This window comes from Wickerhamomyces anomalus (assembly GCF_001661255.1).
Source record: "Wickerhamomyces anomalus NRRL Y-366-8 unplaced genomic scaffold WICANscaffold_1, whole genome shotgun sequence".
NCBI lineage: Eukaryota > Fungi > Ascomycota > Saccharomycetes > Phaffomycetales > Wickerhamomycetaceae > Hansenula > Hansenula anomala.
Window position 1 is genome coordinate 1,131,552 of NW_017567110.1, and position 13,171 is coordinate 1,144,722.

General features: G+C 31.9%; 6 protein-coding genes across 6 annotated transcripts; 4 read left to right on the forward strand and 2 right to left on the reverse strand.

Annotated features, from left to right (window-relative positions):
• Positions 1-545: 545 nt before the first annotated feature.
• Positions 546-1,499, forward strand: OAC1 (Oac1p; the record flags this gene model as incomplete). Its single annotated transcript, XM_019182940.1, has 1 exon — positions 546-1,499. The coding sequence occupies one exon, from the start codon at positions 546-548 to the stop codon at positions 1,497-1,499; it is 954 nt and encodes a 317-aa protein (XP_019041264.1).
• A 239-nt stretch (positions 1,500-1,738) lies between these two features.
• Positions 1,739-3,811, reverse strand: MUB1 (MYND-type zinc finger protein MUB1; the record flags this gene model as incomplete). The annotated part of the gene is made up of 1 exon (XM_019182941.1): positions 1,739-3,811. One exon carries the CDS (start codon positions 3,809-3,811, stop codon positions 1,739-1,741), a length of 2,073 nt encoding a protein of 690 aa, XP_019041265.1.
• Positions 3,812-4,725: 914 nt separating this feature from the next.
• Positions 4,726-6,120, forward strand: WICANDRAFT_12717 (uncharacterized protein; the record flags this gene model as incomplete). The annotated part of the gene is made up of 1 exon (XM_019180540.1): positions 4,726-6,120. A coding segment is annotated over one exon (1,395 nt), but the record flags the coding sequence as incomplete, so codon positions are not given.
• A 1,300-nt stretch (positions 6,121-7,420) lies between these two features.
• Positions 7,421-8,830, forward strand: WICANDRAFT_60129 (uncharacterized protein; the record flags this gene model as incomplete). Its single annotated transcript, XM_019182942.1, has 1 exon — positions 7,421-8,830. One exon carries the CDS (start codon positions 7,421-7,423, stop codon positions 8,828-8,830), a length of 1,410 nt encoding a protein of 469 aa, XP_019041267.1.
• Positions 8,831-9,136: 306 nt separating this feature from the next.
• WICANDRAFT_60130 (uncharacterized protein) lies at positions 9,137-11,623 on the forward strand (the record flags this gene model as incomplete). The annotated part of the gene is made up of 1 exon (XM_019182943.1): positions 9,137-11,623. The coding sequence occupies one exon, from the start codon at positions 9,137-9,139 to the stop codon at positions 11,621-11,623; it is 2,487 nt and encodes an 828-aa protein (XP_019041268.1).
• Positions 11,624-11,681: 58 nt separating this feature from the next.
• On the reverse strand, positions 11,682-13,097 carry TRS65 (Trs65p; the record flags this gene model as incomplete). Its single annotated transcript, XM_019182944.1, has 1 exon — positions 11,682-13,097. One exon carries the CDS (start codon positions 13,095-13,097, stop codon positions 11,682-11,684), a length of 1,416 nt encoding a protein of 471 aa, XP_019041269.1.
• Positions 13,098-13,171: the final 74 nt, after the last annotated feature.

Below are 13,171 nucleotides of genomic sequence, written 5' to 3' on the forward strand. Positions count from 1 at the left end.
TAAAGGAAATTCATTTAGAAATCGGAATAATAACAATAACAGTGCCTTGAATTTATCAACAAGTGATCTTACATCTGGTAATGCTGGAGGTGGTAGATCAAGAAGTGGAACATTAGATTCAAACAAGAATATGAACATTGCAGGATTAAATCAACAATTGAATGGTACTGCAGGTCATTTAGTTTGTGAAGTTTGTAATAGTGAGAAGTTTAAAGTATCAAAGATCCCACACTCCAGAGAGATTGGAATATTTTGTACAGACTGTGGAAACCAATTACTAAACACATGAAGACAATAGCATACACAATTAAAAGATTAACGGTTTTTTCAACGTAGATTTTCCTAATTGTCTGTCAAAATCATCGGGTTTAAGCTTTTTTCTTTTTTGACATTCGCGACCAACTGCCCACCGATTCCGGCGGGTTTGGCGCTCCGGATTCAGGTGAGTAATAGTGAAAAAAAAGACGTTTCGATAAGTATATAGTTTAGATCTGATCCTAATCTTCAAGTCCACAAACACTTTCCACCAACAAGCACTACACACAATGTCCAAGCCAATCAAGGAGAAAACAGCATCCCAAAAGATCAGTACAGCAGGAGGATTCATAGCTGGTGGATTAGCAGCATGTGGAGCCGTCACATTCACCAATCCAATTGAATTAGTCAAGACCAGGATGCAACTACAAGGTGAATTATCTCATGGAGATCCTCATGCTAAAGTTTACAAAAACCCAATACAGGCACTTTTGAAAATTTATTCAAATGAAGGGCTAAGAGGGACACAAAGAGGGTTGGTGTGTGCATATATTTATCAAATTGGGTTGAATGGTTGTAGATTAGGATTATATGAACCAAGTCGAAATGTCCTGAATTCTATAGTGTATCCTAAAGAGGATCCACATAGTGTGCAAAAAGTTCCAATCAATGTTGCCGCGGGTGCGTTATCAGGTATTGCAGGTGCTATAATTGGATCACCATTGTTTTTAATCAAGACAAGAATGCAATCATTTTCAAACAAGATTGCCATTGGTGAACAAACTCATTACAAGAATTTCATTGATGGGTTTTCCAAAATTTTACAAAAAGAAGGGTTTAAGGGATTATTTAGAGGTGTTGATGCAGCTATAATAAGAACCGGTATGGGGTCTTCAGTTCAATTACCAATTTATAATTATGTTAAACATTTTTTACAAAGACATGAATTAGTCTCGGATGGTACAGGATTACATTTAATTTCAAGTACATTTGCAGGGTTAGGTGTTGGTGTTGTTATGAATCCGGGAGATGTTGTTTTAACAAGAATGTATAATCAAAAAGGTGATTTATATAAAGGCCCAATTGATTGTTTTGTTAAAACTATTAAATATGAAGGGGTATTTGCATTATATAAAGGGTTTGGTGCACAATTATTAAGAATTGCACCTCATACTATTTTAACATTAACATTTATGGAACAAACTATGAAATTGATGCAGGCAATCGAAACTAGATTTTTATAGAGAGAGAATAAAGAGAAATTAATATAGATTCATTGGACAATGTAGACTACGTGATATTTTAACCACATTATTGCTTCATTAATGAACGTGAAAACCAAACAAACACAGATAAACAAAATAAAATCAAATGACAGGGAAGGAACAAAATTATTCAATAACTAATAAACTAACCATATGCAATTAACAACATTCAAACAAGACATAAACAAAAACCACCATCACATTGTCCAAACAATTCATTACAAATTCAAATTCTCATTCAGTTGAGTAGTAGCACCAGCACCACCAGCACCTTCATTCTCCTCTTGTCGTTGACTATTCTGGATTCTCCCACTCGACATTCCCGAACTTGAACTATTTGAATCAACACACCAATGTTTATGATAGACCCAAGCTTTTAATTGACAATTCTTGGAACAATATTTCGTACGTTTACAACGACGACATTTAGCAAATTGTCTTGGGAATTCTTCCCATTTCCCACAATCAAAACTTGCACATTGTCTAACACCACCTCTTGATTCATCTTTCCTACATGAATTTCTCATTATTACCCCGGACCAATAACACATGTCTGGAGAATTTATTGATTTTATTGTGAATTTTTCCACGAGGGGGAAGATGTTTAAATGATGGGTGATTTTTAATGAAGAGTCGATATCAGATGATGAGGATGGGTTTTTTTGGAAATATGAGTTATAATTCCATTTTGATTGATATTGTTCACGTTTTTTAATATTTGATTGAATTTTGGTCAATTTGTTTAATGAATGTTTTCTTTGATAAAATTTGTTTAATTTTATTGTTAATTCAATAAGACTTAGAGTTTTAGCTTCATTTGATGGATGAGGTGAAGGAGGTGGTGATTCTTTTTCACAACAATGAGCAAATTTGATGAATGAATTCAGTAATGATTTTGTAAAGCAAGATTGTTTCTTCTCTATTAGTTGATCATTGACGTTATTATTATTGATATTGTTTAAATTGTTTAAATTTTTATTTGAATTATTGATTGAATTTGATTGAGAATATAGATTAACAAGAGTTGATAAATCAGGTTTTTCATTATTTGAATTGATTAATTCATCATTATCAGTTATGATATTATCGTTTGATTCGTTATTATTTTGGATCAAAATTTGAGAAGTTGAAGATTGTGAAGATGGACGTTGAGTTTGAGGTTGTGATTGAGAGGAATCTTCAATAGTTGATTGAGTATTTGATGGTTGTTGTTGCTGCTGTTGTTGTTGTTGATTTTGATGATTATTTTTATCATTTTCATCAGATGATAAATTTGAAATCAATTCATATTCTAATTCATTATCTAAATCATCATTTTCCAGAGGTGGAGGAATTGAACAATTTTGTTGATTTGAAGAATTATTCTTGTTCAATAAAGATCTGAGGGATAATGGATCAACAAGATTTGTAAATTGTAAGAAATCTTTTAAATTTGAATATTTTGAAATGAATGCTAATAATTGTAAAGACCAAACAACATCATCTTCTTTTGGAATCAAGATCCCATTAAGGAAGAATCTTGGAGAATTTATAGTTTGATTGATATCTTGTAAATTTTGTTGAATATTGATTTCATTATTTATATTTCTCAATACTTGGATTGGAGAATTTGTGGTATTATTTGCTTCCTCTTGACTTGATGATGAACTTGTTGATGGTGGAGTATTATAATCTTCATGTAAATAATTAAACAATTCCGAGTTACTGTTTAAATAATTTTTAATCTCTGCATCATAATCATCATAATTTTCTTTTGATAATGAATCTTGTTGTTGTTGTAAAATTGATTGTTTTTGTTGAAGATTAACCAAATTTAAAAAATTATCATTTAGATTATTATCAATATTATTATCAAAATTTCTCACAATTAAAAGATAATTATCCAATACCGTTGCAATTATGGGGATAATACCAGCCTCCACAACTCTTTTCCTAATAGATTCAGTACCTCTTGTACCAATCAGTACTAAACATTGGAAAGCCAAAGTCCATTTCCAAGCTATAATAGCATCATTTTTCTCTTGAGCTATAGTTTTCTTCTTTTCACCAACAACATTATCAGGTTTTTTCTTACATTCATGTAATATACCAACTAATCTTTCCAACCCACCATCAGTGGATAAAGTTTCACGAACTTTTGCAGAAGAGCTTGTCAGGAAAGTTAGATGGTTTAAAGAGTTGACTAGAGGTCTATCAGAAGTTGAATCCAAGGCACGCCTGTCATAAAGGTTTGTTGATATTGAGACTGCAGCTCTGTTTAAAGATATTGATTTATAATTTGAATCTCTCATTATTCAGAACACAATAAAAACAACAGAAAGGGCACGGACAGGGACAGAGGCAAGGGGCAAGGACAAGGGATATGTTAGAGCAATGCGAATGGATATATGGGAGGAATGATGAGTATATTGATTGTTGGCAGGGTTTTATTGTATCTTTTGAGTGTTATAATGAGAAGATGAGATGATTGTGATACACCAAAAAGTTTGGATGACAAAAAGGACAAAATCTCAAAAAAATATATTGGTGGTGGTGGTTGTGGTGATAGTAATGGCGATAATAGTAACAGTAATAGTAACAATCTTGTTAAGGAATGGTGATATTGGTCTAGTTGATCTATTTGAGATGTGCTATTGATAGTGGTTGTATTGGCTGTATTGGTTGCATTAGTGTATTAATTGTACCAGTGGTGATTGATTGATTAGTGGCAAAATTTCATGAAGATGACTAAGTGCTTAGTCAGGATAGTAGCTGGTAGTAGTAGTGGTAGTGGTAGTATAGTAATGGTAATGGTAATATAATAGTACTATAATAGTAATAGAATAAATAAATGTGCATTGTATTAATTTGTATTATACTATTTCATAGACCATACTCTTCCATGGTTGCAATCAGTTGCAGTATCTCCTTTATAACCGTTGAAACTTGACAATGACTATTACTACTACTATTACCACTCTACAATATCTACTATTACTACTGTATTACAATATATCCTACCATCACCATACAACTATATCACTATCTCTATCACTACACACTACCATTCAATCATTATCACAATCACTATAGTTCTGTCTACCTTCACCACCATCCTCCCATTCCATATCCTGGCTTAGACCCAAGAAAAATTCACTCTCCTCGAAAAAACACATTTCAATTAAACCAACAACTACCATATCAATTGCCAACCACCACCCAAACCATGAAGCTATCTTCAATCATACTACCCTTGATATCACTATCATCACTGGCCATTGCAAACAGAGTCACTCTAGATGAGTCCTATTCCCAATCATGTACTGGGATGTATGATAAACAAGCTTGGGGTGGGTCGAAAAACCCATTCATATCTTTTAATTTACAAAAATATCAATCATCATCTTCTGAATCTGATCCAAAATTATCAGTTATAATATTCGAATATCAAGATTTCGACCTAATAGGCCATCTTTTGGAAAATGGTCATCATAAATACATTTGTGATGATGATTCAATCTCCAAAAATTATTGTAATGAATCTTCAAAAGGTGAATTCATAATAGATACAAACAACAACATTTCTGAAATCCTAACTTTTGAAACAAATCAACTAGGTTTACAACAATTAGTTTATCCAATTGTGAAAACAGGTTATTATTGTGTTGCAAGTTTCCCATTGGTCAATGATGCAAAATTTAAAGCTCAAGTCAATTTTAGAAACTCATTTGGTGAAATCGCAGCTTCTGAATTCCCTAAACTAACATTGTACGGGGCCCTTGCAATAATGTATGCTGTGTCAATGGCTTATTATGGGTTTAATTTTTGGAAACATAAACACGAATTATTACCATTACAAAAAAATTTCCTGTTTTTTTTCCTCTTTTTAACATTGGAGACCGTTTTCGTTTGGGGTTATTATGATTTAGAAAATAGAAAAGGTGAAAATGACGCTGGTGTTAAAGTTTATATGACTTTCACTTCGATCCTAAGTGGGTTTAAAGTTTCATTCTCTTTTTATTTGTTATTGGTGATTTCCTTGGGGTATGGTGTTGTTTATCCTAAATTGGATAAGAAATTATTACTTAGATGCAGAATCCTAACTGGTGTTCATTTCTTCTTTGTTGTGTTCTTTGTTGTTTCAAATTATTTAACTTCTCCAGAATCTCAATCCTTATTAGTTGGTATCCCTGCAATCCCTGTTGCTATTTCCACAGCTATTTTCTATGCAATGGTTTTAAAATCCCTATCAACAACAACTGCCCTATTACACTCCCAAAGACAAATGATCAAATTGAAAATGTACAAAAATTTATTCAGAATCATTTTTTTTTCATTATTAGTCCTCGTGTTTGGGATAATTGTCAGTTCATTCATATTCATCGGAATGTCTACAACTGAACTAATCGAACAACATTGGAAATCAAGATTTTTTTTCCTAGATTTTTGGCCATCTTTAGTTTATTTTGTCATATTCAACCTAATTGCATTCATTTGGAGACCAACAGATACAAGTTATATGCTTGCCGCATCTCAACAATTACCAACAGACCCGGAAAACGCTGCGGATTTCGAATTGGATGATATCCAATCTTTACAAAATGATGATGACGATTTGATTAATGGTCCTCCAGGTTATTCAAATATTAACAATGATAATGATAGTTTGAATTTAGGATCTGATGATGAGGAAGGAGAAACTCGTCCAGATTCGTCAAATAGAAAACAGTCAAGTTTTGATGATGAAAGAACAATTTTTGATAAAGATGCTTCATCAAAATCTAAAAAGAATTAAAAAGATGAAAATTAATTATTGCCTAATCGGGAAGTCAACATTATGTGCTGTACTGATTCATTAGATTTAAATTAATGTTTTTGTTCTATTCAATTGATTCTTGAAGTACATTTCAATTGTTCAATAAATTATGTGTATCCATAGGGTTTATAAGCTAGGTCTCTTTTATTTGAGTGAATTTATTCTATTTTCTTCCAGACGTATCAGTTTGAAAATTTCCAACCTCGCGATTTTAATAAAAAAAAACCCAGTTAATGTACTGTTCATGAATTCTTTATATTCATTTTATTCATGTATCATGATTGATGTTCAACGTCTCATTGTTTTTTGCTATTCTTTACATGTAACGCAGCGTTGATTGTGCAATGTTGGTGTCAGACATATTATATTTTTATGACTGTTCACCTTCATTGCTGACCCATCGCGCTGAATATTGTTTTTATCAGATTGTTGTTATTTGCTTGGAGTGTTTCTGGATTAAAGTCTACATAGTGAATTTAACTGGTCTTCTGTTTATTGCTTATAGTTATAACTTGATTGTTTATTTCTCCAAGTAAGGATTTTTTGGTACCATTTGTTAATCCAAGGTGATATATTGGTGTATCTGGCATGTCTGATAAGAACCAGCTTGCTTAATACTCAACTGATTCCCAATATGTCCAATTCTTTGAAAACTCGGGTGTATCTCTAGGATGGAATCCATGAGTCTCTCAGTGATTTAGATAAGAATTATACATTTCCCACTTCATGATACTTGTTGTAGTTGTAATGTACCATCATCGCCCATCGCTTCAAACCCATATACAAAATTGATAGAAAAGCATAACATCAACATAAACAAAATTCACTTCTTTTTGTAATACTGCAATGATACACACATAAATAAGAGAATGTTGGAACCATGATGAACTATTGCAACCAAATATTCAATACATTTCCCAGAAAATACCCATAATTCAACAAATTAAACCAGATTAATGGTATAAATTAAACGCGACGTTTTCGCTATAGAGTTACCCTTATTTACGTCATACCAAAAGTTATAAATCATTGCCTTCAAAAAACAATACATGTGTCAATAATTTACACCAACTCAGTATATCTATGACCCAATATTAAATCAATAATGAAGCTTTTAACTATCCTCCCCATAATATCTTTCCTCACAACATTCTGCTCAGCTGCTAAATTTGCTTCATGCTCAGGTGTCTATGGCCCAAGATATTCAAACAAGATCAATCCATTCATCAATGTAACTTTCCAATTTGAACCAACTCATAAAGATATCAACTATACAACGTTAATCTTCCATTATACAGATATTAAAAACTCAAATATCCCACAATTCATGGATTTTGAAAACCCAGATGATAATTCATTGAAAATTTGTGATGAAGAAGCTATACAAAATAGAGAATGTAGAGAATTGGGGAAATTTATTGTTAATTATAGGGAATCAAATTCAAGAATTTATAATGAAGTGTTAAATTTCAATGAAAGATCATTTTTAGAATACCCAGTTATGGAAACTGGGCTTTATTGTGTTTATATCCAAACTTTACAAGATGTGAGCGGAGGAGATTATTCATTAGATGTTCAATTTCAACAACCTTATGGATATTTATCATTCAATGATGTCTTGAAATTCAACACTTTGGCTAGTATTCAATTACCAATTGTTACGTTATTGTTATTAATCATCTCGGGAAGATTTATCTATGCGAAGTTTTTCAAAGATTCTGAAATTTCATTAATTCAAAGAGCAATTTTCCATTATACTTATTTAATATATTTGAAAACATTTGTCAAATTCCTAAGATTATGGTGGTTGAATTCAGTTGATGCTCAAGTTTCCAAAACCGCTGCCGTGTTCAGCTTGTTACTGATTGTACTTGTTGATGCCTTTGATTCAATAACTTGGGGGTTGATCCTCATTATAAGTCAAGGTTTTGGTACATTATATGATAAATCTACTTTCCCTAAAGCATTTTCCAAAAAGATTATCTTATTCATGGCTATTAATTTCTTTATGAGAGTTGTTGCAGTTTCAAATCTCGGTTCAAATATATCTGTTTTAAATGAAGCTGGTTCAATTAATCCAAGTGAAACTATAATTGGACTTTTGAAAATTTTTGGATTCTGTTGGGTGGTTAAATCTTTTTATAAAACTGCAAAGGAAATTTCAATGTATTTTGACTTGACAACTTCAAAATTATTTAAAAAAAGTGGTTATATCATTTGCTTTGTTCCAATATTGATGAACTTATTAACAATAATATTGGCAATTGTTCATACATTGAGAAAATATGCAGATACTACAATAGATCCAATCGAATTTCAAGAATCGAGTTGGGCAGATTCAGTTTTCACAAAGATTTTAATATTGCCAAATTTATCAAATTTTGTTTCAATTATTTTATTATTATACATTTGGGATAATGTCGATTCTCAAAAAGTTGATGAAGAGAACGTTGCCGAATTCGGTGCTCCTTCTGTTGGTCAAGTTGTATTGAACAAGAATAATGATGATGAATAAGAGATGTCGTATATAAATGAAATCAGTGTTTACAGTCACGTGATGAAGAAGAGATATGTATGGATTTTTTCCAAATGGAAGGAATTTATTATACTGCTAGGTCAGTACGGGCTTGCTTATAGTCAGTAGCATATTGTAATACCAGATCCCCCTTTCAATTAACTTGTAACATGTTATTTCTAAGATCCATGCTCAATATTTTGGCCCTTATTGTCTCGCGAACTTTCTTTATAAAAAAGCATTTGATTTCCGCTATAACAAATCCCATCAACTTGATAAAGGGTGCCAACGCGTGCAATTCAAAGAATGAAATTGGTCACTGATGATTCCACACTATGGTATTTCCCTCCAGATGATGATGACGATATACCTCGCTATGCTATTCAATCTTCAAAACAACCATTGTATGAAAAATTCATACCCATGATCATTGATGATGATTTAACTATTGTTCCTAAAGATGATCAATTGAGTATAAATTTATTACAATACCAAATTGGAATGATTGATAAAAAGGATAAAGCTCATTTGGACGATTTCTTAAAAGAGTGGGAAAAGGGATTGACTTTTTTACGCAAGAAAGAATCTGGTGATTTCGACGTTGATGAAGATGAGATTGGTGAAGAACATAGTTTAAAATCTCACTTGAAAGATCATAAAGATGGGTTTTTGGAAGATAGAGATATCAAATTGAGGTTCCTAACTTGGAACTTACATGGTGCTCCATTATATAATACAGATGAAGATTTATCACAATTGTTTTGCAAGGGAGATGAAGGTACTGAGGAAAAATTTGAACTATATTTTATTGCATTTCAGGAAATTGTTCCATTATCAGCCAAAAATCTTAGATCTTCACCTGTACCTATTGAACATTGGATTAAAAAAATACTGGGGATATTAGGTGATGATTATAAAGTGTTACAAACAAATAAATTGCTGGGATTAGCATCTATATTAATCATTAAAGATGAATTGTCTTTAAATTTCCATGATTTAGAAATTGGTTCAATTGGGACAGGGATTTTAAACTTCTATGGTAATAAAGGTGCTATTGCAACTTGTTTCAAAATCCAAGATTTCAAATTTGCATTTTTGAACTGTCATTTTGCAGCTGGTGAAAGTGAAAATTTCTTATTGAAGAGAAGAAAAGAATTACAAGGTGTCAAGACTTATATTAAGCTACCTCATTCTAATGGTTCTTTGGTCTCGAATGATAAATCCATCTTGTTTGATGTTGATGATGTTGATACCATGTTGAAATCCGTTGATTTAGAAAGTGATGAAGAATCTGAAGTTGAGGAACAGTCTAAAGCCAATGAAGATGATGAAGACCCTTTGAAAGATGCTGCTGAAAAGGAACAAATAGTTCATGAGGTTGATGATCAAAGAAAACAAATTATAGAATCTACAACCCCTGAGGGTGAAGAACATGATGGTGATAAAAATATAATTTTCATTGGTGGTGACCTAAACTATAGAATCACAGCATCTCATGAGATAATTAATGCATTGGTTAAGGAAAAAGATTTCAAGTCATTACTTGATTATGACACATTAACAAAAGAAAAAGATCAAGGTAGAATCTTGGACCGGTTTCAAGAGGGAACTATCAATTTTCCACCAACTTACAAGATTAATGAAGAGAATGGTGATTACGTTGATGATCGTAAACCATCATATACTGATAGAATCTTTGTTTCAGAATCCAAATACACTCAAATTGAAAGTTATGAATCTCCAAATATAACATTATCAGATCATAGACCTGTGTTTTCAGATTATTCCCTCAAATTACCTATAATCAACAATCACAAAAGAAATGATATTGTTAAAACTTACTTGAAAGAAATTGATGATCAAGAAAATAACTCTAAAAAGACAACATTCAAATTCGAAAATCTTGAAAATGAAGTCAAGACTCCAATATTAACAAGTACAACCATTGAAGTTAAAATTACAAACACTGGTGATTATAAATCATATTGGGAGATTATTGATTCTGTGGAGAATGCCGATCAGAAGTTCCCAGGAAAACATGTCAGTGGAAGAGTTGAACCTGTTAAAGGTGTTATTCCTAAAACTGGTACTCAAGTGCTGAAAATAACTGCCACATTACCTATAGGTTGTAAAAAATATGAAAGAACCTTGATCCTAAGAGCTTATAACTCACAAGATTATTTCATAACTTGTACATTTGTTGCTAAAAATAGTTATTTTGGTAGCTCTATTGATGAATTAAATGGTGTTGGTGACCATACTGGTATTCCAAAGCCTTTATACACTTTGATCAATTATCTTACAAATAACATTGTTGTTGATATGTTTGATGAGACAAAATTGAACTTCACACATGATTTGGAGAAAAAAATTATAAAAGCTGTAGATCAAGATGAAGAACTAAACCCAAAGGATTTGGAAAAAGCTGATATGACAATCGATGGAAGCTCTTCAAGAGCTGTTTCAAGAGTCTTGCTACTGTTGTTGAGAAATCTTGATGGTGGTATTGTTTCTAGTGATTTGTCAACTTTTTTGTTATCAAGTTATAAAAATGACCAAGATGTTTTGGAAAAGATTTTAGAGAGCTTACCTGCTTTAAGAGCAAACGTACTAATCTATTTAAGCAGTTTCTTAAGATTATGCATTGAAAGTGGGATCGCTAAAGATGAAATCTTTAGAAAATTTGAAGGGATCTTGTTGGAAGTTCCTAAACAACGTAAAAGAGACTTTGTATTGGGAAGAACAAATTATGAAAAATTAAGAAGAGAATTTTTACAGAAATTGTTGGGTTGATCGTGACCAGTAAAAATTAAATTATACAACACATACATTATATCAGAAATTATATATTTCATTCAGAGACAACCACTTCTAGTAGTTTATCACAACTCATGCTTTCTCCTGTTATTAAATCAACTAATTTAATCCCTGTCAAGTTGAACACTCCAAGTTCTAAACCCACTAGGAAAATTTCACCTTCTGAAACTTGATCACTATTGACTTTGAAATGTACTTCATTGACAAGACTTAAAACACCAGTGGTTCTTATCCTGGAAGTTGAATAATATTTCAAAACATTGATGTTTGTTTGTATTAATGATTTCACTTTCGGAATGTTTGGTAAAAAAGCCTCTGAACTTGAATTAAAAACCATAACTAAATTTCTATTTCTTTTAGAGTTATTTACTATATGGACTCTAAGCTTGAAAACTTCACCAATTTTGACTTCTTTATTGCCGAGAAATTTGATAGTTAAGCCAGATGATAGAGATGTATTAAGTGTATGCTGTGATGATAATGATGCTGTTGATGCTCTCTTAATGCTTTGTGGGGCTCCAAATTCAATATTTGTTATCCATTTTGTCTTGACATTGTGGTTATCAAGAGAATAGTCAATTTCAATCAGTGTTTTGTAGCTCAATATTTCATTAGAATCTAACTGGAAAGTAAAACTGAAACTATCATCCCCTTCAATTTTTATTGGAAATTCTGAATTAAATTTGGGTTTGACAGTATTTTGAAATCTATAGTTGATGTTGTTTAAAGAAATTGGAAGACCCAGAGACTTGAACTTTGTGGAGAGTTCAACATCAATTGTAGATAAAATGGAGGTTTTCTTGATTCTTATATTACGAACGCGTAGGTTCAATATTCTTATAGTGGGTATTTCCAATTCTTTATTTATTTGAACATTCTCAATCTCATCTTTAGTTTTTGTTTCAGCTCCATTAACGTTATCAAGTTTATTGTGCTTGATCAATGAATCTGACAAGACAGCATCACTCATCAAGAATTTGTTTTGTCTACTTGTAATTGTAGGTTGTATACCATCTAATATGTTCCGATGTTCTGCTGGATAAAAGTCCACCAACGCCTGATCAGATTGGATTTTGTTAGACTTGGCTTGTTGGTTCAAAGTGGTTTGCACTTTAAGTTTCAGTATTGGATCCTCAAGTTTTATTTTTGGATATGATAGGAATAGTATGAATTTGTAAACGACTTGAGTTGAATCTGATTTGATTGGGTTATTGAGCTGGATACTTTTTAGATTAACAGATTGATCATTATTACCTTGAATGTATAGATCTAATGAAGCATCAATGGGGTGTTCATATTCTAGCTTCTTGAGCACTATATAACCTGTAAGCAGTTCATCAAAGACTGCAAATCTCCTTAGCTTGGAGTCCCTAAGTTCTGATATGAAATTCTCAAGCTCAATTGATTCATTGACAGAATTATCGGGTAGATAAATATCAAAAGAACTCATGTCTTTATTTAGCCAGTTGAATCAGCGTAGTGAGTCTTCTTTAATGACTGTATCGGTTTTGATGATGATCTTTG